Raw genomic sequence first — 23213 nt, 5'->3', positions numbered from 1 at the left:
GAACTGAATGGAGAAATAGTACTACAGAAATTGATGGGATTGAAAGCAGATAAATCCCCAGGGCCTGATATTCTACAACCCACAGTATTTAAGGAAGTGGCCCCAGAAATAGTGGATGCATTGATGGTCACCTTCCAAGATTCTTTAGACTCTGGAATAGCTCCTACAGATTGAATGTTAGCTAATGTTACCCCAGAATTTAAAAAGGGAGGTAGAGAGAAAACAAATTCTTATGACAGCAGTGGGGAAATTGCTAGAGTCCAATATCAATGATTTTATATTAGAACACTCAGAAAACAGTGGTAGATTCATACCCACTCAGCGTGGATTTACAAAAGGGAAATCATGCTTGACAAATATACTGGAAATCTTTGAGGATGTAACGGTTAGAGTTGATCAGGTACTGCCAATGGATGTGGTTTATTTGGACTTTCAGTAGACTTCTGACAAAGTCTCCTATGAGATCAATATATAAAATTAAAGCACATGAGATTGGAGGTGGTGTATTGGAATGCATAGAAAATTGCTAAGCAGACAGGAAACAAAACATTAGAATAAATGAGTCTCATTCCAAGGACATTTCTGAGGCCACACCTGGAACACTGCGTGCAGGTTTGGTCTCCTTTGCTGAGGAAGGATGTTCTTGCTATAGAGGGAGTGCAGCAAAGATTTACCAAATTGATTTTTGGGATGGCAGGACTGACATATGAGGGCAGATTGAGTCAGTTAGGATTGTATTCAATCGGGGGTAATACCCAGTGGTATTACTGTAGACTATTAATCCAGAGACCCAGAGAATGTTCTGGGGACACAGGTTCGAATCTAGCCACAGCAGATGATGGAATTTGAATACAATAGAAAAGAATCTGGAATTAAGAGTGTAGCGATGACCATGAAACCATTGTCGATGTTGGGAAAAACCGGTCTGGTTCACTAATGTCCTTCAGGGAAGGAAACCTGCTGTCCTCACCTGCTCTGGCTTACATGTGACTCCAGACCCACAGCAATGCAGCTGACTCTCACTTTTGAAATGGCCTAGCAAACCATTCAGTTATACCAATCACTACAAAGTCTCAAAGGAAATGAAACTGGACAGGCATCGGAAAAGACAATGGCAGAAACAGCCCTGTCGCCCCTGCAAAGTCTGCCTCAATAACATCTGGGAATTCATGCCAAAACTGGGAGAGCTGTCTCACAGACTAGTCAAGCAAAAGCCTGACATAGTCATTCCCACGGATCATACCTTACAGACAATGTCCCAGACACCACCCGTCACTATCCCTAGATATGTCCTGTCTCCACCATCAGGACGGACCTAGCAGAGGTGATGGCACAGTTGTATACAACTGGGTGGGAGTTGGTCTCGGAGTCATCAACATTGTCTCCTGACATGATGTGGTCTTGTGGCTTCAGGATAAACATGGGCAAAGGAAACCTCCTGCTGATCACCACATACCGTCTTCCCTCAGCTGATGAATAGGTACTCCTCCATGTTGAAAAAACTTGGAGGAAGCACTGAATATGGCAATGGCACAAAATATACTCTGGTTGGGGGATTTCAATGTCCACCACCAAGAGTGGCTCTGTAGCAATGCTACTGATCAAGCTGGTCGGGTCTGAAAGAATGTAGCTGTTGGACTGGGTCAGCAGCAGGTGGTGAGGGAAACAACAAGAGGGAAAAACAAATCTGATCTCATCTTTACCAATCTGCCAGCTGCAAATGCATCTGTCCAAGACAGTATTAGCAGGAGCGGCCATCGCACAGTCCTTGTGGAGACAAAGTCTTGTCTTCACATTGAGAATACCTTCCACTGTGCTGTGTGGCACTATCACTGTGCTACATGGGGCAGACTTTGAACAGATCTAACAATTTAAGACTGGACATCCATAAGGCACTGTGGGCCAACAACAGCAACAGTATTGTTCTTCAACACAATCTTTAACCTCGTGGCCTGGCATATTCCCCAATCAGCCTGGTTCAATGGAGAGTTCAGGAGACCATGCCAGGAGCAGCACCAGGCATACCTGAAGATAAGGTGTCAACCTGGTGAAGCTACCAAACAGAACTACTTGCATGCCAAACAATATTAGCAGCAAGTGATAGACAGAGCTAAGTGATCCCACAACCAACAGATCAGATATAAGCTCTGCAGGCCTGCCTATCCAGTTTTGAATGGTGGTGGATGATTAAACAACTCAATGTAGGAGGAGGCTCCACAAATATCCCTATCCTCAATGATGGAAGAGCCCAGCACATCAGTGCAAGAGATAAGGCTGAAGCTTTCACAACAATCTTCAACAAGAAGATCCATCTCAGCTTCTCCAATGGTCCCCAGCATCACAGATACCAGTCTTCGGCCAATTTGATTCACTTCACAAGATATCAAGAAATGGTTGGAGCACCGAATACTGCAAAGGCTATGGGGCCTGACAACATTCCAGCAATAGTACAGGAGACTTATGCTTAGAACATGCCACTTCCCTAGCCAAGCTCTTCCAATACAGCAACAACACTGGCAGCTACCTGACAATGTTGAAAATTGCACAAGTATGTCCTGCACACAAAAAGCAGGACAAATCCAACCCAGCCAATTAGCACCCCATGAGTCCACTATCGATCGTCAGTAAAGTAATGGAAGGTGTTATCAGCAGTGCTATCAAGCAGCACCTGCTCAGCGACAAGCAGTTTGGGTTCCGCCAGGGCCACTCAGCTCCTGACCTCAATACAGCCTTGGTTCAAACATGGACAAAAGAGCTGAATTCCTGAGGGAAGGTGAGAGTGACAGCCCTTGACATCAAGGCTGCATTTGACCCTCAAGGAGCCCTAGCAAAACTGGAATCAATGGATATCAGGGGAAAAGTCTCTGGTGGTTAGAGTCATACCTGACACATAGGAAGATGGTTTTGGTTATTGGAGGTCAGTCATCTCAGCTCCATGACATCTCTGCAGGTGTTCCTCAGGGTAGTGTCCTAGGCCCAACCATCTTCAGCTGCTTTATCAATGACCTTCCCTCCATCATAAGGTCAGAAGTTGGGATGTTCACTTACGATTCCACAATGTTCAGCACAATTCATGACTCCTCAGACACTGAAGCAGTCTGTGTCCAAATGCAGCAAGATCTGGACGATATCCATGCTTGGGCTGACAAGTCACAAATAATATTCACGCTACACAAATGTCAGGCTATGACCATCACTAACAAGAGAAAATCTAACCACTGCCCCTTGACATTCAATGATGATACCATCACCAAAACCCCCACTATTAACATCCCAAGAGTTATCAGAAACTCAACTGGACTCACCACATAAATGCAGCATCTACGAGTGCAGGTCAGAGGCTAGGAATACTGCGGTGAGTAACTCACGTCCTGACTCCCCAAAGCCTGTCCACTGTCTCAAAGGCACAAGTCAGGAATGTGAAGCAATATTCCCCACTGGATGAGTGCAGCCCAAATAATACTTAAAAAGCTTGATACAACCCAGGACAAAGCAGCCCACTTGATTGGCACTGTATTCATAAGCATCCACTCCCTCCACCATTCCTTCACTATCCTTCAAATCCTGGAATTCCCTCCCTAGTGGCATTGTGGGTCAACCCATAGCAAGTGGATTGTAGGGGTTCAAGAAGGCAGCTCACGATCACCTTCTTGAGGACAACTAGGTAGGCTGGCCAGCAAGCGACACCTACATCTCACAAAATGAAATTTTTTTAAATAAAAATTCACTGTAGTTCAGAAGAATAAGAGGAATCTCACAGGAACCTATAGAATTCTAACTGGACCAGACAGGGTAGATACAGGAAGGATGTTCCCGATGGTGATATTGTCAAGAACCATGTGTCATGGTTTAAACTGGGCAATAGGTAAGCCTGAAATAAAGAGGACTTTCTTCACCCAGGTGAGCCTGGATTCAGTGCCAAAGAAAGTGGTTGAGGCCAAAATATGTGTTTTCAAGAAAGATGTAGATATAGCACTTCTGGTTAAAGTGATCACTGGATATGGGAGGTTGGTGTGATTATACTGAATCATACTGTGATCATACTGAATGATGGAGTATGCTCGAGAAGTCGAATGCTGCTCCAATATCCAGTGTTAAAGACAAAATATCAGTAGTTCACTATCTACAGTCCCATTGCAGACTTCTGTTTTCAAGGAAAAATGAACTGGCAATGAAGGTCTACAATTGGACTCAGTTGCTTTAAGCTAAGAACAGGAAAAATTATAAGGGTTTCTGCTCCTCACTATTATCCAATTATTACTCTTGGAACATGTGTATATTTGATTGACATGACTGCACTGCACTGTTATGCCTGTTACTCATTTTATCTGATCCTTCATTCTAAATTTAATGTTATATTTTCAAGGGCAATTAGGAATGGACAAGTGACATTCCCACCACATGAACAATTAGAGGAAGTGTAATAATCTTTTGGACACTTTTATATAGAGTTCTGGAAAGTAATGTAACTGCGTATCTCTGCTTTGCTAAGCACTAAAAACAATATAATACTTACAATACAGCTCCGTCCTCCCAGCTCTAGACTCTAAATTTGTTCTAAAACAGAGAACTATTTTCAAATCTGAGCTTTTGAATTCTTACCTCCAGTGGGATTCATGAGTGCTGACATTATCAAATCCAAAACCCCACATCCTGGCTGGCACACTGTAGATTCTGTTTTCACAGAAGGCACAGGACATGACTACTGCTATTCTTGAATCCATTTAAATCAAGGTGATAGTAAAGACAAACAATAAAATGTTTTAGAAGTAAAGCGAAACAAAAAGTTGTGTAATTACTCAGCTGATGAGTCAATATTTTGTCTGATTGTTTCTAAGATTAAAACAGCATTAGTACAATTATAATTATGCATCAAAATGTTGAGCTGATATTAGAAAGTGTAATGGTATAAAACCACAAGTAACTGCTTTTATAGTTTGCTTTAACGCTTGATCCAATCTGCTCGATAGTGCAGGTTCGGCAGAATCTGTGGTGATTGAAACAAAGTTTATGTTATAAGTCCGGTATGACTGTTGTACAGAAGAATGTGAAACTCTGAAATCTCCCAGCAGAGGGATTGGAGTGTAAAAGGGATTAGGAACAATACAAGAAGATGTTGAAACTTTGGACTAAAAGATAGAATAAGGGATAAGATACTGGAAGAGAACAATAAGTACAAGTAAGAATAGTGGAACCATAGTGGTTGGGATATTATTAAAAATTGAACCCCAAGTTTCAACTTTAAAATGAAGAATTCTGTCTGATTTTTATGGATACACATGAATACATGATGCCAAATGTAGATGACAAACAGCATGTACATCAAACAGCATATTTTGCTGTCACTAACAGGAGAAAGTGCAGATTGCAGATGCTAGAGATCAGAGTCGAAAAGTGTGACACTGGAAAAGCACTGCAGGTCAAACAGCATCCGAGGAGCAGGAGAGTCGATGTTTCAGGCATAAGCCCTTCATCAGGAATGTCACGAAGGGCTTATGTCACTAACAGTACCAATGCATTACACAAAATACTTGAGCTTAATCTTTGCAGTGTTATGCTGAAGTAACAAGCTGCAGGAATACTTGTTAAAAATAACGGTACAAATGAGTTGGAATTTTAAAATAAACTACAATGGCAGGTGTTTGAAAGAACTTAAAATATGTATGCTAATACCAGAAAACTTTTATCTTCTTTATGAAAAGAAGTATACTAATTTGTACTATACCAAGGGACACAAGGCCATCACAGTAGGTATTTTACTATGAAATTAATGCAGGTCAAATGTGATTCACCATTGTTTAATCCATCATGTTTGTGTTCTCTCTTTATTTCAAAATATAAAACGTAGTGTCTACATTGACAACTTACTTTAAATGGCCAAGTTATACATGGAAACAGTTTAAATTAGGTTTGGACTATTTTGCATTTTATACTTTGTATTCTACAACAAGTGTTTGTCAGAAAGTCCTCAATTATTATAATTTAGTTTTGAATTGAAGTTCAAGGCTGAAGCAGGATGATCTTCAAGCTACTAAATTGCTTCAGCAAAACCAAAATCATTTTTAAAATATCATTCATACTAGTAAATTCCCAAAGATTTTTCAGTGTTCAATAACTGAGCAAGTATTTCAGGGCTGTGCTTTATCTGCACCTTTATTTAGTCTTACACTTTTTTTTTGTTGGGATGTTAAAATAATGAAATAAAGCTGCTTACTAAATTTCTTTGAAGATACCACATTGTTTGAGTTCTAATTCTTTTTCAGAGGCATTATTGGTATTAAGACTAAAGAAAAATGGAAATGTTACATTAGAATTAAAACTGTTTTGAATAATCCTGATACAAAGGGAGTGTTGTTTCATATCATGTCACGTCAATGCGAACATATAATACATTTATTTTTCATATTGTTTAACTTAGTTTGTATAAATCAAATTTTCAATTACTGAGGGAAAATAACCTGTAAAAATCTGACAATTGCTTTTGAACAATTATTTCTGTTTTTCATTGTTAACTTAAAAAGTTCATTTTGTGTACAATTAAGATTTACCAAAGAAGGAAACGCTGAAATCTTAACAATGCATACATCAGATTGTTTTTTGACCAAACATTATGCCTGATATTTTTTGCCTTTCTTGACCTTACCACAAAAACTGAAATAACAGACTACTTTAAGTTCTTCTACTTTAAGTTATTATTGAATAATATCTAAGAACATAAGAAGATAAGAAATAGAAGCAAGAGTGGACAATATGACGTGGCAATAAGAGTGGCAATAGTGGAACTTTTCAGGGAACACCTCTGGGATACCCGCACCAACCAACCCAACCGTCCCGTGGCTGAACACTTTAACTCCCCCTCCCACTCCACCAAGGGCATGCAGGTCCTTGGGCTCCTCCATCGCCAGACCCTGACCACATGATGCCTGGAGGAAGAGTGCCTCATCTTCCACCTAGGAACCCTCCAACCACACGGGATGAATGTAGTCTCAGCCCGCTTGGCACACCAGCCTCATTCCTGAAGAAGGGCTTATGCCCGAAACGCCGATTCTCCTGCTCGTAGGATGCTGCCTGGCCTGCCAGCACCACATTTTTCAACTCTGGTCTCCAGCATCTGCAGTCCTCACTTTCTACTGGACAATATGACCTGTCAGGCCCACTCTGCCATTCAATAAACTCATGATAAATCATTGGTTTCAACTCCACTTTCCTTTGATTCCCAGATACACATTCAATCTATTCAATGATGGTGTGTCAACACCCTACAGGGCTTGGGATTTCCAAAGATTCACACCTGTTTAAATTAAGGAATTTCTCCTCATATCATTCATAAATGATCAGTGGGAATCAGTTAGCTCAGTTGGCTGGTTTATTAATTTACAGAGCAGCATGACGCCAAGAGCTTGGGTTGAATTCCCCTCACCAGTTTCTGGTTATTATGAAGGACTCTGTCTCAACCTCTTCTCTTGCCTGAGGTCTTGTGGCCCTCAGGTTAAATCACCACCAGTTGCTTCTCACAAAATGAGAGCAGCCCCTATGGTATGGTAAGACTAAGGCGACAAAACAAGTGATTAGTCCCTTATAAGACAGTGTCCCTTGCTCTAAATTCCTCACCCCAATCACTCAGAGTCTATAATGTCAAGCTCCTTCAGAATCTTCTATGTTTCAATTAGATCACCTCTCATTTTTTTTGGGACTGAGAAAACACATTGCAAAACAGAGACAAATACAAAGACAAATTGCTGTAAGTTCTTCACTTGTCATTAAATAAATCAGTAGCATATAGTTTACTAGGACTTGTTCTAGTTCAATAAATACAACTTGTCTTCAGGCAGCAATTCAAAATAATGAGCCAGCTATATCTCCCCATATTAGTGCATTGTCTTTCCTGATTTAAATAAATTTTTTCTGCAATCCAACAGCTTTAGAAAATAATACCTTGCAACCTTCCATTAAAAACATGTTTGTGGGTACTTTACTGTATTCTTTTAGCTTCTTATGCTGACAGCTGGAAAGAAGGATAAACACAAGAAATTGACCGCTAAGACCCTGTGACTGAATATCCCAAACATATTAAGCATAAAATATTTAATGATTATTGAGACAGTCAAAAAATTGTTTATTACCTGCTGTTTTGGAGGAGAGATAACTTCAATAACAGGCATTAACATTTTGACATTTTAACCAATCTTTCTCTCAGTGGCTTATCAGATTGTTATGCAATGCAGTATTTAAAACAATGTTTATTTTTATTCATTCGGGGGACATGGGCATTATTTGCTGGCCAGCATTTATTGCCTGTCCCTAGTTGTCCTTGAGAAGGGGTTAGTGAGCTGCATTCTTGAACTGCTGCAGTCCACATGATGTAGGTTGACCCATAATGCCCTGAGGGAGGGAATTCTTAGATTTTGACCCAGCAACAGTGAAGGAATGGCAATATATTTCCAAGTCAGGATGCTGAGTGGCTTAGAGAGGAACTTGCAGGTAGTGGTGTTCCCATGTATTTGCTGTCCTTTGCCTTCTAGATGGAAGTGGTCATGGTTTTGTGTGGGATATAGGTAAAGTAGTGTTACTTCTGCAATCATAATTACTTATGCAAGGTAAATGCACTCACACCAGTGTAAAATTGTTTCAACCAAGAGCTGAGTCAACAAGAATGAAAACTATGTGAAGGAAATATATAATTGTTTTTGTATTAGCTAAAATGTGCATACAAGAATGAAACATACCTGCAAACAATGGTAGATGTTACAGACAAATAGATAAGATGCTGTGAGGATGTAGGTTAAGCCAGATATGCTTGTACAAACAGTAGTTATAAGCATCTGTTTCCCACTTCTGCAAAAACAAAAAAAAACAAACCCCAATTAAAAGGTCATAAGGATCAATATGGTTGGGGAAAGAGAGGAAATGTCACAAATGGGGGAAATAGATAGCAGTGAAGGAGAATATACCTAATAATGGACCACAGCAGGATTTGGTGAAATGGCCAAGTAAAACTTGTACTTTGTTATGCACAAGGCCAGATAAGACAAGAGATAAACACTAGTAATGGGCACCGGGTTGGAGTAGTGAATCCTATATAAGATATGTACTTGCTAAACTCTGCATGTCTATTTCAGGCACCACGCTTGCAAGCGTTTAATAAACATACTGATTGCTTCAGATCTTGTCTCAGACTGAAATTATTGAAGTGAGTGAGTTTTGTTTCTCACATTTTGAAAGCTGCTGTCTAAAGCTCTTGAATGAATTTCTGCAGTGCAAATTGTAGATAGTGCTACTGAACATCGATGGTGGAGAGGTTGGATGATTGTGGATGTGGTGCTAATCCAGGAGGCTGTTTTGTTCTGGATGGTGTCAAGCTTCTTCACTGTTGTTGGAGCTGCACCCATCCAGGCAAGTCGGGAGCAGGGGTCTACTTTACCACGTGTTTTTTACAGACCAAAACCAAACATGGCAGTTACTCTCTACCAATATTTTCTACTGATAACGTAAATATGAAATCTACTGACTACCATGTATTCCTTCCTCCAATACTAAATCTACCACAATAAGCTAAGTGCTGCAGTTACTGGAAGAAACTCGGTTGATCTGGCAAAACATACAAACAAGAAAGTTAGTGTTTCATTCCATCTGTCATACCTGATTGTGCTACCAGACTTGCTGAGTATCTTCAGCATTCTCTTGAGTTTATTTATACAATCTAACATACTAAGTTCAAATAATTTAAACTTACGCCATTATTTTGAAGACGACGTAATGGGAAATATCAATTGTTCTTTCTGGCAAATTATATCAACATAGTTTCAGGAATTGTTGTGTTGTTTTGGAATCTGAACAGATTCTAGGACATGGTTACTTCCAGCAGAAATTCTCCTCATCAGAGATGATGGACAATCTGAGGGAATAGCTGCTTCAGAACTCACATTTCCAGTTTTGGGGGTTTGGCATCAGGAAGGTTGCAGAGAGGAGGATTCAGTAATGTTAGTGGATAGCATATGTTCAATAGATTGAATATTATGAGTAGCATTAGATGCTTTTGGCATCTAGACTAAATGTGCACAAATACGTGGTCTTAAAAATACCTTTAATCCTAACTCTCTTCCATGAGGAACCTCGTGTGTAGAACAGTCTTATCTTCTCAGATGGATTTTTTCCATTAGCGAATGTCTCTGACAGCTCTGCTGGGAACATATAGGGCACAACTTAAGCACTCACTGCCATCTCATCCTATCTCATCTCCAATCCCTTAACTTCCATACAGCCACCTCTACATATTCTGCATTTGAGTTCTTTCATTCTACATCCGGATCTTTGCTCACACAGTAAGCGAGGATGTGTGTGAGTGCAGAGAACAAAGGTTGTGAGATTTTCTTCTGCATCTACCTTTAGCCCTGTGAAAGATGATTATTGACATACTCAGGATGGGCAGAACCAAGGCAGAGAGTCACCTTAGCTGCCTGACTCTCTTCGCGATTGGATCCACCCCCAGGTGGATCTGGAAAGGGTGCACACAGTATCATTTGTACCTTAAGACGTCCATAATGCAGGGCAACTCAAGGAATATATTGAATCATTAACTTTTAAAGTTAAAAATCACACACCAGGTTATAGTCCAAAGGTTTAATTGGAAGCACTAGCTTTCGGAGCGCAGCCCACTTGATGAAGGAGCAGCGCACCAAAAGCTACTGCTTCCAATTAAACCTTTGGATGATGTACACCCCAGTCCAGCACAGTTGTACACCACACAGATGCTGCCCGCACCAACTGAGTCTTTTATGCTTTCTTGTTACATTAGTTGTACATTTGTTTTGCTGTTGCCAGACCCCGTGTCAACCTTATAGGTCAAATGAAAATATGCAGCACGTCGTTGTAATAGCACCATCCTAATTAGCCCTCCCTTCTCGCCTTATTACACCCTCCAGAGAGCAGACAGGTTAAATAAATAAAACCGGCCCAAGGGGAAGAAAAGTTCTATGGTAGGTAAGGGGCAATTTATTTTTAATGGCTTTTAACTCTCCGTGCTCCAGATCGCTGTGTAATGTGCAGCATGTGATTTGGTGCAGTGGCCACCTTCGCCTCCAGCAGCTTTGCCTTCCCTGCAGAGGCCCGTCAGTAACATGAGTTTCGATTCTCGCTTTCCTGCCACCGCTGCAGCGCTTCTCGCTCAGTCACTTCTTGGAAACCACGTGTCGCTCTTCCGTGCACCCTCCCTCCCCAAACACACACCGCCTGTCTCCGGAGGGAGGACAGCGCACCAGCCGGGCGGCTGGCCGGCCGGCCGGCCCCGCCCACCACAAAGCCCATTGGCCAGCCCCGCCCACCTGCCCACCCCCTATTAACCGACCCCACAACGGAGCGGCCTGCGGTTGGCGAATCGTCATGTCAATCGAGGAAATCGTCGCCGGGCGGGGGGCGAGGGCGGCCTCCGTGCTCGTCCCACCCCACCGGCCCCCGCCCACTCGTTGTCGGTCCGCCTTCCCGGGTCTGCAGAGCCGTACGGCCCCGATGGGGAAGTGAGTAGTTAGTTTGGTGCCGGAGTCTGATCTGGTGTGTCGCAGGCGGACGGGCTGTTGGGGCCTCGCTGTTCGGATTCCCGTTTGCTGGTTTCGTGGCGTCGCCTCCCCGTTGTCGTGCAGGTGAGTGCAGGCCTCGGATGAGTTACCTGCGCGGCTCGCGCCACAGCCACGAGCCCCTTTTAAAAGATTCTCTCGAGCGGTTTCGGTTTCCGCTGCGGCGGCGGGCTGCTCGCGACAGTGAGTAAACCGCCTGTTTTGGGTTTGGAGATGCCGCCTGTTTTGGGTTTGGAGATGCCGCCTGTTTTGGGTTTGGAGATGCCGCCTGTTTTGGGAGCTGCTTTTGCAAACCCACTTGCGGGGCGGCGGGGGGCGGAATCAAGCGACGGAGGTGGTCACAACTCCAAACGGCGTCAGGTTGGCGTGCAGCAGGTTTATTTGGGATTTCGGAGCTCAGCTCCTCCCTCAGGCGTGCAATCCCAACTAAGCACTGCCCGATATATATATTATATATTGACCTTTAGTCCGCCCCAGTCCAACTCCGGCATTCTCCAAATCATCAGGTGGGTTCTGTCGAATCCGAGATCGAAGCGGAAAGGTTCGGGAATCCAAGTTGGGAGCTCTGCGTCCGCACAGCCTTGGGAAGCCAACACCGAGACTGTCCAATAAGCCCACCCGGTCAGGCGGCGTCTGCGGAAAGTGAAACCGAGTTAAGGTTTTCGTCTCCATTATCATTCTTCTCCAGAGCGGCTCTTTAAAGAGTCATGCTGGACTCGAAAGGTCGACTCTATTTCTCTTTCCGCAGACGCTGCCAGACCTGCAGAGTTTCCCCGGCGCTTTTTGTATTTGTTTCAGATTTGCAGCATCGCCCATTTAGTCAGCCAAGTGGTTCAGCCGCTTGACTCGAACTGTTTGAGGAGACCATAAAAATAAAGGTACGTACGCCCCACACTGCACACGCGTTAAGTGGAGTACCGAGTTGCCTCTAGTGTGATGGGGTTCGTGGGCGTGAATTCAGCCAGTCAAGTATGTGCAGACTATCTGATTCCCAATTCCTGGATCTCAACCTTCTTCCGAAGGCTACAAATATGCCACCACCATCCTTTTGGGCAGTAGTATCCGGATCAGAGCTATTTGCCTTTATTTCTTTCTGTGATCTCTTTAAATGTATAACGTTTGCTGTTGGACTCTTCTGAAAATGTGATTCCTGAAGAAGGGCTTATGCCCGAAACGTCGATTCTCCTGCTCCTTGGATGCTGCCTGACGTGCTGCACTTTTCCAGCAACACATTTTTCAGCTCTGATCTCCAGCATCTGCAGTCCTTACTTTCTCCTGAAAATGTGAATAGTTCTTTTGTATTGAATATGTCCAGACACCATTGTTTTGAAGTTGAAAAATGTGGCGCTGACAGCAGGTCCGGCAGCATCCGAGGAGCAGGAGAATCGACTTCTCAGGGTATAAGCCCTTCATCAAGAATGTACTGTTGAAAGGCTTATGCCTGAAACATAGACTCTCCTGCTCCTTGGATGCTGCCTGACCTGCTGCACTTTTCCAACGCCACACTTTTTGACTCTGATCTCCAGGATCTGCAGTCCTCACTTCCACCATTGTTTTGAGCACCTCTGACTTTCTCAAACTAGGTTGTATTTTAGAAAATTCTTGGACTGTAGGGACTTGGTTTTTTTAAACTTTTGTGGGATGTGGGCTTCATTGGTTGGGTCAACAATTATTGCTCATTCCTAATTGTCCAAGTGAAGATGGTGATGAACTGCCTTCTTGAGCCGCCGTAGCCCTTGGAATGCAGAGGTGCCAAGAGTTCTAATGTCAGGTTCTCTTCTCGAGATTCTTACATGCTTGATGCAATTGCAATACATCAATGCCAAGTCACGATTTATTTCAGCAAGTACAAGCTTTTGGAGGATCACTTAACACTCTTCGCAATGCTTGCAGAGCATGTCAAGCAAGGCTTTCTCAACAAAGGAACCATCTTTTTATACAGGGTTTTACATCACAGTCAGTCATGCATACAAGGCACAACCCCCTGCCACTCACCCATTGTTACATGCCACCCAAAAAGAATGTAAAGTGATTAAATTATTTCCAGAAAGTGAGAGACTAGGTTATTCCTAGAAATACAGCATTTACAGAGTATGATTAGATTGTCACATCCTATCTGCAAAACAGAAAAACACACACCCTGGGGCATCCAATTTCTTATGTCAGCAGAACAAATTAACCCTTAAACATCTCATTCCCTCCTTTATCATTCCATGATAAATTGGGCTGAAAAATGTGCTACCAGGTTATTCATGAGAATCTGACAACCAGTATTTAAGCAAGTTATTGACACACACCATGCAATGATTATAACGACAAGAATTACTAGTCTATGCAGTAGATAGAATCCCCAGGATTCTCCCACGTGGAAAAAGGTTTTCACCTGTGAAGTTCTTAAATCCACAGTCCTTAGTGACCACTCCACCCCCTCCAAATTGAGTGGAAATGAGCCAGTTATTCAAAATCTCCTAAAGTAAGAGTTCAACCTGAAAACAAAATCCAGTCTGGAAGGGGTCATTTCTGTTGTGTACACTGGATCGTGAGCCCGGGCCTCTGGAGATGCACAGATCAGTGCTGCTCTTGAAAGGTTGTAGGGGTCCTGTGCAATAAAATGTCCTACTAAGGCAGGGTGCATATTCGTGGAGTCAGGTGTAGCCATCAGTTTGCTTTTGGCCATCTTCATGTTCACCTTTGTAAATTCCAGCTGGACAGTGTGTGTTTAATTGAATCGAATGCCGTTTAATGCATTGTTTGCTGCTTCTGTTCCCGTTCTGCTGTCAAATGTAACAAAGCCAACTGGCTGTTGTGCTGTTCGCTTGATCAGTGAACCTCCATATCCCTTAAGTGGTCAGAAGAGAAGGTAAAGCTCTCGTGACTTAATATCCATAGGCAGGCCACTGATAAAAAGCATACAGACCTCCTCTTCATGGTTGTTAGCTTCATCACTTTGCATGCTAATACTGGGGAGCTGATTGAATTCGTCATGTCCCCCTACTCTGGGTAGGTGGTGCTGGGAGAGCAGGAGAGGTTGCCAGAATGGGTGTCGGACGTTTCAGGGTCAATTGTAGAGTAGAAACCCTGAGCTGTTAAAGTATCTGTTCGAGACTGCTTAGGGAATCCCTGATGGATTCGACCTGTAGCCTCTCTTGGTTCGTCCCGGAGATCGTGCTCTGTGGTAGTCTGGAATATAAAACTCTTACAGACAGTTTAGTTTAAATTATTATCTTTGTTTACTAATGGCATCAGTGTTACACTATTACATAGCTCAAGCCTGGCTTGTAGGTATCTAAGGTTCTAAAACCATTAGTAGCGGTGCCAGCTCTTACCCCTAAAAGCTCTTTCAGGCTACTCCCCTTATTGCTGCAAACAAGCTGTTCTTACACAGAATTTGGTATTAAATTTACAAAAAGCCACATGTCCTTAATCAGATGAGCAGCAATAACATGGCAAAAGTTTGCAGAGGAAGAGAAACTCACTGACCGGTCTGTTTACACTTGACTAATTAAGCTATATGCACATCAAAGTGGGAAACCTTGATTCAGCCAGGCCAAATGGTCAATTGCTTTAGCTAGCACATCATAAGAAGAGACTAGTGTAAACTGTGAAAATGGTCATTGGGGTCACCTCGCTCAGCTAACACATCTAGTATCATTGTCCTACAAAATGAGCATTTCTTTTAAAATAATCATAAATGCCCTCTGTCTCCCTCTGTCTCCCTCTGTCTCCCTCGTTCGATGTAATTTTTTTTCTCACATGAACATCTTCCAACTTTCATCCTTTTGTGTTTTTGTAATTTCCAAATGTGCTCAGTTCAGTGTGCTATACATGAAAATGTATCAGGATTGTTCTATTACATGTATATTCCACTCAACTTATTAACTCACAAGTTCTTTTCCTATTGAGTATGAGTTTTGTTAAGCATCTTTGATATAAACCAGCAGTTTAGTTATTTAACTATGCTTTAAGTGTGAATGGAGAAACTTTAGAGACTGTTAGCTACTGCCAGTATCTTTCCCTGCTTGCCAAGGTGGGTATCAGTATGAAGACAGTCAATAAGCATAGGTAACAAAGCATCAGGTATACACACTTGGCCAACTGGAATGATCCAGAGACCTTTTGATGCAGAATGCAAACACCCATGTCTTCTATACTGCTTTTTCTGTGTCGGGGCATGTATGCTGCATGTATGTTTTCAAGGCAGGTGGTCAATTTAGTGCCTGCCGGTTCATGGACACAATAGAATTGTGAGCTGTTGCTGCATCTTTGGTTGCTCAATCGGCTCTGGCTTGCCATTGCTGATGTCTGTATTGTCTATTACATGTGCAGCATGTTTGATTATGGCCAATTGCTTGGGGAGGAGGTGGCTTTGAGGAGATTTTGGACATATAGTGAATTCTGAATAGATGTCCCTGAGGAGGTCCAAAATCCGCGTTGTGACCATAGCTGGTCATCTGGGTCATTATTTTGAAATATTATTGGCAGACCAGACATTTCAGGGAGTACCTGCATCATCTTCCCACTTGATGCTCTAGCTTGGCATTTCAACCCTGATTCCTTATTTTGCCTCTTGTTTCTCAATTTTTCCTGTTTTTCCTCTACTTATATCATAATCCTCACACTGACTCTTCAGCACCTCCCAAGACTTAGAGTTTCCCTCATGATCTCACAGACTCTGATCCCTCTGTGGTGTGCGTTATTCTCTCAGCTGGCCTGTTTCGATTTATTCATTATTTCTTCAGCAGTCTTTCTCCACACGGATATGAAAGTTTTCCATTTAGACCCCATATTGTGTTTCCAAATTACCGCCTCTGCTTTTAAACATTTATCTGTGTCCCCAAGTTCCTCTCTTTGGCCAAATTTCATGTCCCAATTTTTTATTTAAACATCCTGACAGGCACCTGAACCGTTCCTCATTTTGGGGGTCATCCCGGCATAACTGATACAAAGGGGTTCCAACACCTGACTTATCCAACGTCTGTTCCATTTTTAAAGTCTCAACTTCCTAACTTATTTCTATCTCCAGGGTCCTGACTTTTGTGTGTGGGATTTCCCCTCTTGACAACCGGTCTAAGGCAGGGTGATTGAGACAGACAGAGTCATCCTTTTATCTTATGTACTATGTTCTGGGCACTCAAATCCCACTATTGGAGGACTCTGACCTCTGAATTCCAGGGGACTGTAACCTTCCATCTGGTGATTTATAGTTCTGAGGACTCTAACCTCCCAATTCCAATGGGATTCTAATCTCCCTAGGACAAACTCATTGGCGTACAAGTGCGTAAGTTATCTTAGAGATTCCGTCACTATAGCGTCCTAGGGGACGAGGGGTTGACTGAGGTTAGTGAGAGAGATCAAGGTAAATCTTATCTAGTGGGCCTGTCCGTCTCATGTTACCATCACGCAGGCAATCACTTACTCCGTCGGCCTAGAAGCTCCACATAAGTCCAGAAGTGCCTAACCTGAAGATGAGATGATGTTCCTCCAGTTTGTACTGTTTCACTGGAACACTGCAGCATGCTGAGGATAGACAAATGAGCATGCGAACAGGATATTGTGTTGAAATGACCTATTAGAGGAAGGTCAGGGTCCTGCTTGTGCACAGATCGGAGGTGTTCTGCAAAGTGGTCACCCAGTCTGCATTTGGTTTCTCCAATACAGAGTAGACCATACTGGGTGCAGCAAATACAATGTACAAGACTGCAGAGAGTGCAAGTGAAATACTACTTCACCTGGGAAGACTGTTTAGCCCCTTAGATGCTGAGCAGGGATGAGGTGAAGGAGTAGATGTTGCAGCTTCTGTAATTATTTGGGAAGGTGCCGTGTTGGTGTCGGTCCCAGATGGAACGATTCCTGTAAAATGTAAATGGGGAAAGTGAGGGGAAGATGTGTTTGGTGGTGGCGTTCTGCTGGAATTCTCTGAAATGGGAGAGAATGATCCTTTTGAATGTGGAGGCTGGTGGGATGAGAAGTGTGGACAAGTGGTTCACGTCTTGCTGCATATTGACATGGACTGCTTCAGTATTTGATAAGACAGAAATGGTGCTGAACATTTTGCATTTGTCAGTAAACACCCCCAAACCATCCTAAGATGAAAGGAACGTCAGTGGTGAAGCAACTGAAGACGAATGGCTTGGGACACAACTATGAACATCTCTGTGCGTTTAGAGACTTGGGCACTGAACGGGTTTACAGTGCTTTATTTCTCCCTCTGATCCATTTTGATTTAGCCCCTTCCTGCTCTCCTTACCCCACTGCCCTTTCACGTTTGATGGTTTGCATTGCCATTAATTGACTTTGGTTATAAATCACCCATGTTGCCAATTGAATATTTACTGGTAGTGGCTGGTAGTTTAATTTTTTTAAAAATGAGCATCTCTGCAGTAACTTCTAACAAGCTCAAATATCTTCCTTTGTGCAAGTGTGACTCTAACTGGAGAGCGATCTCCCCCTCCGCCTTAGATTCCCATTGACTCCAGTTTTGTTAGCGCACTTGGTGCAACACTCAATTGAATGCCGGCTTGATGTCAAGGCTGGTCACATTACCTTTCAATTTTTGAGTTAATTTCTTGTCCATGTTTAGATATAGGTCGTAATTAGGCCTATTGCATTGCATTGGCAGAATGCAAACGAAGTGTCACTGAGAAAAGTTATTGTCAAATGAGTGCAAATTGATAGCACTGCCAATGATGCCTTCCATCACTTTGATTGGAAGTAGAGAGAGCTGGTAATTTGCTGGGTTGGATTTGTTCTGCTTTTTGTGAGCAGAATGTACCTGAGCAATTTTCCACATTGCTGGGTCGATGCCAGTGACATAACTATACAGGAATGCCAGTTTGGCCAGGGCTTTACTAATTCTGAAATGCCGGTCATCAGTTGAACATTTGTAAGGGCTGATTGCCTTTGTAGTATCCAGTGCTTTTAGGTATTCCTTGATATCACAATGGAATGACTTTAACTGATTGGAGTCAATAACATATTGCTGGAACTTGGTGGTCAAAAGTTGGTATCTGAGTTCCCTTTGCTACACAGGGACTACACTTCAAAAGTGCTTTATTGGCTGTGAAGCATTTGCATAATTCCAGTAATTGAAATGAAAAGCACTAATAAATACAAGTATTGCTTTCTATCACGTTAAGTCCAGTCTATGAACCATTACATCTGATGAAATAAGTGAATTTTTGCTGCCAATACAGTATAATCACATGAATCAGATCCCAGGGATTTACTCTTAAATTTTTCTAACATAGATTTTTGAGTTAGTTGAGTAGACCCGATTTCCACATGAACTGATCTCCTTATAACCTGAGCTGCCAACAAGTTTGGTCTGTCAAAACAACAGGCTGAAATGCCAGTTCAAAACACAATAAAACAGTAATTGTATGAAAGCTTTTATTCTATTTGTTCATGTTTTAGTGTTTTTACCTTGTGAAAGGATCGGAGTTTTGTTTAAAAATTGTCAGGCATTAGTTCTAGAAAAGCTCAGGAAAGCTTTTCTGCTTAGAGTGCTGTCTCTGGGCAGGCACAAAACAGTCTATCATGTGATCAGTGCAGTGAAAACTGTTTTTGTGCCACAGTGCAAAATTCCAGAGCACCTCTTAAGACCTTTTGCAGCATTGCCTTGAGAAATGGGTAGGAGAGCATTCATTGAGTGTTTGTCATTGTGCATCTTTTGTTGAAGAATCAATTACATCTGTTTGCAACATCTGTCAGAAGAGGCATACAGCACCATTCAGCCATGTAAGTTTCTGCTGGCTCACCTGCAAGCAAATGAGAAGTGCCTCTTCATCAGGTTGGTTGGCCACCCCGTTCCTCCTCATTTTTGGCATTTTGTGCAATTTTAGCCTGTTTGAACATAGAATAGCAGGAGGAGTTGCTGCAACTGTGGCTTCCATCAATAACTCATACGCTTCTCCTTCATTATCAACATTGTCTCTAGAGCACAACAACAGTGAGACAACCCCTGCTGTGACTGGATCCATTGGTCATATCTCCAATGAGTTTGTGTGAGGAATTTAAGACATAGAATAGGTCCTTACTAATGTGAGACAGTTGGCATTTGCATTGCATAGAAATTACAGTTGGCATAATCCTTCATGGATATGGAGGATTCAACAAGGAAGAACATGGAATGTCTCAACATAGACCTTTCATATGGGAACCTTATTCTGATGAATGCAACAAATGTCATGCTGTGCAAATAAAGTAGGAGATTTTTAAGCTGTCTCTCTACCTCAGACTGTGTCTTGTTGCTGTCTATCTTGTGCTGGTTCCTGCACTACAGCAGTTCCCTTGTCTCCATGGACTACATGACGCACCAAGTAGACTTCCTGTACTTAAACCTTCTTACAATGAGGGCCAACATATCATTTGCCTTCCATATTACCTGCATACTTGCTTTTAGTGACCAATGTACATCCGGATCCCTTTGTAATTTCTAATAACTTCTAAATAGACTTGGAAAATATTGTCAAGGTTTTAAAAAATTTTTAAAGATTAAAGCAACAGACAACGAAACAAATGCACGAGTTTGAACCATAATTCTGTGAACATTGATGGAAATAAAACTGAATGAAAAGGCTGCTGGTGTAAACCAACAAATGGGTTGTTCTACTAAAAACCAAAAGAACAGTGGATATTGTCAGTTACAAACAAAAACAGAGGTTGCTAGAAAAGCTCAGCAGGGTTAGCAGCATCTATGAAGAGTATTCAGAGTTAACGTTTTGGGTGCAGTGACCCTTCCTCAGAAGAAAGAGTACCTTGAACAAGAGATAGGCAGAAGTGCCACATTTCTCTAATTAGTAGACAGTGATTTGTTGTTGAGCTGTCTGCTAGCTATGTAAATAGTGATATCCAAATTTCTTTCCAGTGCATTAATTTATTGTGGAGCAACTTCTGAGGTAAATTACTTTCCACTAATATGCCACAGGGTGGCACAGTAGTTAGCATTGTTGCCTTAGCACCAGGTACCCAGGTTTGATGCCAGCTTTGGGCAACTGTGGGGAGTTGGCATGTTCTCCCTTTAAAGGTTTCCTCTGGGTGCTCCAATTTCCTCCCACATTTAGAGATGAATGATTAAACGTTTAGGCCAAGAGAGGTTGTAGGAGCATCGTAAAGTGGGTGAGAGAAATAGAGAATTTAAGAGTATTTTAGAGCTTGGAACTAAGGGCACTAATTAGTAGACCTATAAGTGGTGAGTGGTTAAAGAGGGTGTTTAAGAAAGGCTAGAATTGGAGTAGCACAGAAATCTTCACAGCAGGGCTGTCAATGGTATAGGAAGTGTTGACATCACGCAAGGATATTTCTGCTAATGTTTTGCACTTTGCATTTCAAGTGTGGTTATTGTTACAAAATGTTTCAAATCTATATTGCATGTACATATTTTTAAGTACATAAGAGAAAGGAGCAGAATTAGGCCATTTAGCCCATTGAGTCTGCTCCACCATTGCATCATGACTGATGTACTCCTCATCTCCATATACTTTCAACCCATTATCAATTAAAAATCTGTCTAACTCCTCTTCAAATTTACTCACTGTCCCAGCATCCACTGCACTTTGGGGTAGCGAATTCAACCCATTCATAACTGTTTGGGAGCAGTAGTTTCTCCTCAACTCTGTTTTAAATTTGCTACTCCTTAACCTAAGACTATGACCTTTTTGTCCTAGAATACCTGACAAGAGAAAGCATCTGCTCTGCATCTATTTTATCCATACCTTTTTATCATCTTGAATACCTTAATTTGATCCCCACTCATTCTTCTAAATTCCAGAGAGTAATAGCCCTAAACTGTTCAATCTCTCTTCATACGACAAACCCCTCATCTTTGGGATCCATCTAGTGATCCTCCTCTGAACTGACTCCAATGCCACTATATTTCTTGAATTTAATATAAATGTAAGTAACTTTGTTTGATTTAAAGATTTATGAAATTTATTTGCAGAATGTCACTGTGGTACGAGCTACAACAGTTAGATTCCAAGTTTCTGGAGCAAGTGGATCAGCTCTACGATGATAACTTTCCGATGGAAATCAGGCAGTATCTTGGACAATGGCTGGAGACTAAAGACTGGTAACAATTCCTTTAATTCCAATTCAGAAAGCTAATTAAAGATTATAACTAAGATTGGAGTTGGTGAATGAAGGTTATCTTTGATAACAGCTCAAAACCGAGGATTGCAAATTGACCCAATTTGTAATACTCACATTTTCTTTTGCACTGGATAATGGGCTACAGAGATCTTAGATTAGATTACTTACAGATTAGATTAGATTACTTACAGTGTGGAAACAGGCCCTTCGGCCCAACAAGTCCACACCGACCCGCCGAAGCGTAACCCACCCAGACCCATTCTCCTACATTTACCCCTTCACCTAACACTACGGGCAATTTAGCATGGCCAATTCACCTAACCCCTGCACATTTTTGGATTGTGGGAGGAAACCGGAGCACCCGGAGGAAACCCACGCAGACACGGGGAGAATGTGCAAACTCCACACAGAGAGTCGCCTGAGGCGGGAATTGAACCCGAATCTCTGGCGCTGTGAAGCAGCAGTGCTAACCACTGTGCTACCGTGCCGCTCATCTTGTGTGACATTGTCTGTTTTGAGCTATTACTGAAAAGTAATTTCATTCACTCTGTTCTCCATTCCCCGACTCTGCAAATCTTTGTTGGCTGCACAAGTTGAGATGTTCGATTTTTCACTTATTGTTTGTTTTAACTTACTGTTTGTGTTGGTTAGGGACCATGCTGCCAGCAATGATTCACTGGCCATAATCTTGTTCCATGAACTGCTGGTGCAATTAGATGACCAATACAGTCGATTTTCTCTGGAAAACAACTTTCTGCTTCAGCATAACATCAGAAAAATCAAACGAAATCTTCAGGTATGGATAGGAGATTCCACATATGAGTGCATGTGGGATAGAATCAGACTCCTAACCCAGATGCTTAAGTACACTTCTTATCAGGGCTGAAGTAAAAGGCAGATTATCCAACTTAAAGTCAATCTGTTTGATTATAGTTTTCAACATTTGTGAATTATCCTCTACATCTTCAAGAATTGTATTTATATTGTAGTAAAAATAACAGTTAATGGAGGATATCAGTTGTATGGAGTAAGCTTTTTTAATACTAACCTCCACACTAACATTTACTGAAGAATAAATGGAATGTTCACTGAGCAAATTCAGTAAATCCAGATGTAATGCAGTTTAGTAATTCAATTTGTTTCTATCACTTAAATGATAAGTTTGACATTTTAAAAATCTGCAATTTATTTTGAGTCTATAAGCCAATTCTAATATTTCACAAAGACTAATTTACATAGTAGAATGTACTCTAAGTTTAGGGTATTTTTATAAGTGAATATTTTATTGAAGTGATTGCCAAGCAACTTCAACATGTTAGATAATGCTTCCTTAATTCATGGGTGAAAGTACAGTTAGAGGGCTATTTTAGCAATAAGCGGAAATTATTATGGGAGACATTTCAAACCTGTAGATTTTAATGTGATAAGCTTTGTGATTTTATAAAGATACACTGACTTAAAGCCAAACTGTACATGCAGATATTTGGGTTTCCATAATGAGTATACATTTCCATTTGTAAAGCATATAGTAACTGATTGTTCTGAAAACTTACC

At 41.8% G+C, this 23213-nt stretch overlaps 1 protein-coding gene across 2 annotated transcripts in view; it reads left to right on the top strand.

Moving 5' to 3' along the window:
• The first annotated feature begins 11526 nt into the window (after nt 1-11526).
• Nucleotides 11527-23213, top strand: part of LOC122551254 (signal transducer and activator of transcription 1-alpha/beta-like) — a 45000-nt gene continuing 33313 nt past the window's right edge. For both annotated transcript variants that reach the window (XM_043692866.1, XM_043692867.1), the window contains exons 1-3: nt 11527-11636; nt 21511-21639; nt 22311-22455. In XM_043692866.1, the coding sequence (XP_043548801.1) occupies nt 21512-21639; nt 22311-22455 (273 nt within the window). In that variant the 5' untranslated portion in view covers nt 11527-11636; nt 21511. The remainder of the gene's footprint in view (nt 11637-21510; nt 21640-22310; nt 22456-23213) is intronic.

Source organism: Chiloscyllium plagiosum, chromosome 7, assembly GCF_004010195.1.
Source record: "Chiloscyllium plagiosum isolate BGI_BamShark_2017 chromosome 7, ASM401019v2, whole genome shotgun sequence".
Classification (NCBI taxonomy): Eukaryota; Metazoa; Chordata; class Chondrichthyes; order Orectolobiformes; family Hemiscylliidae; genus Chiloscyllium; species Chiloscyllium plagiosum.
This window is presented reverse-complemented; position numbering and strand designations above follow the sequence as displayed.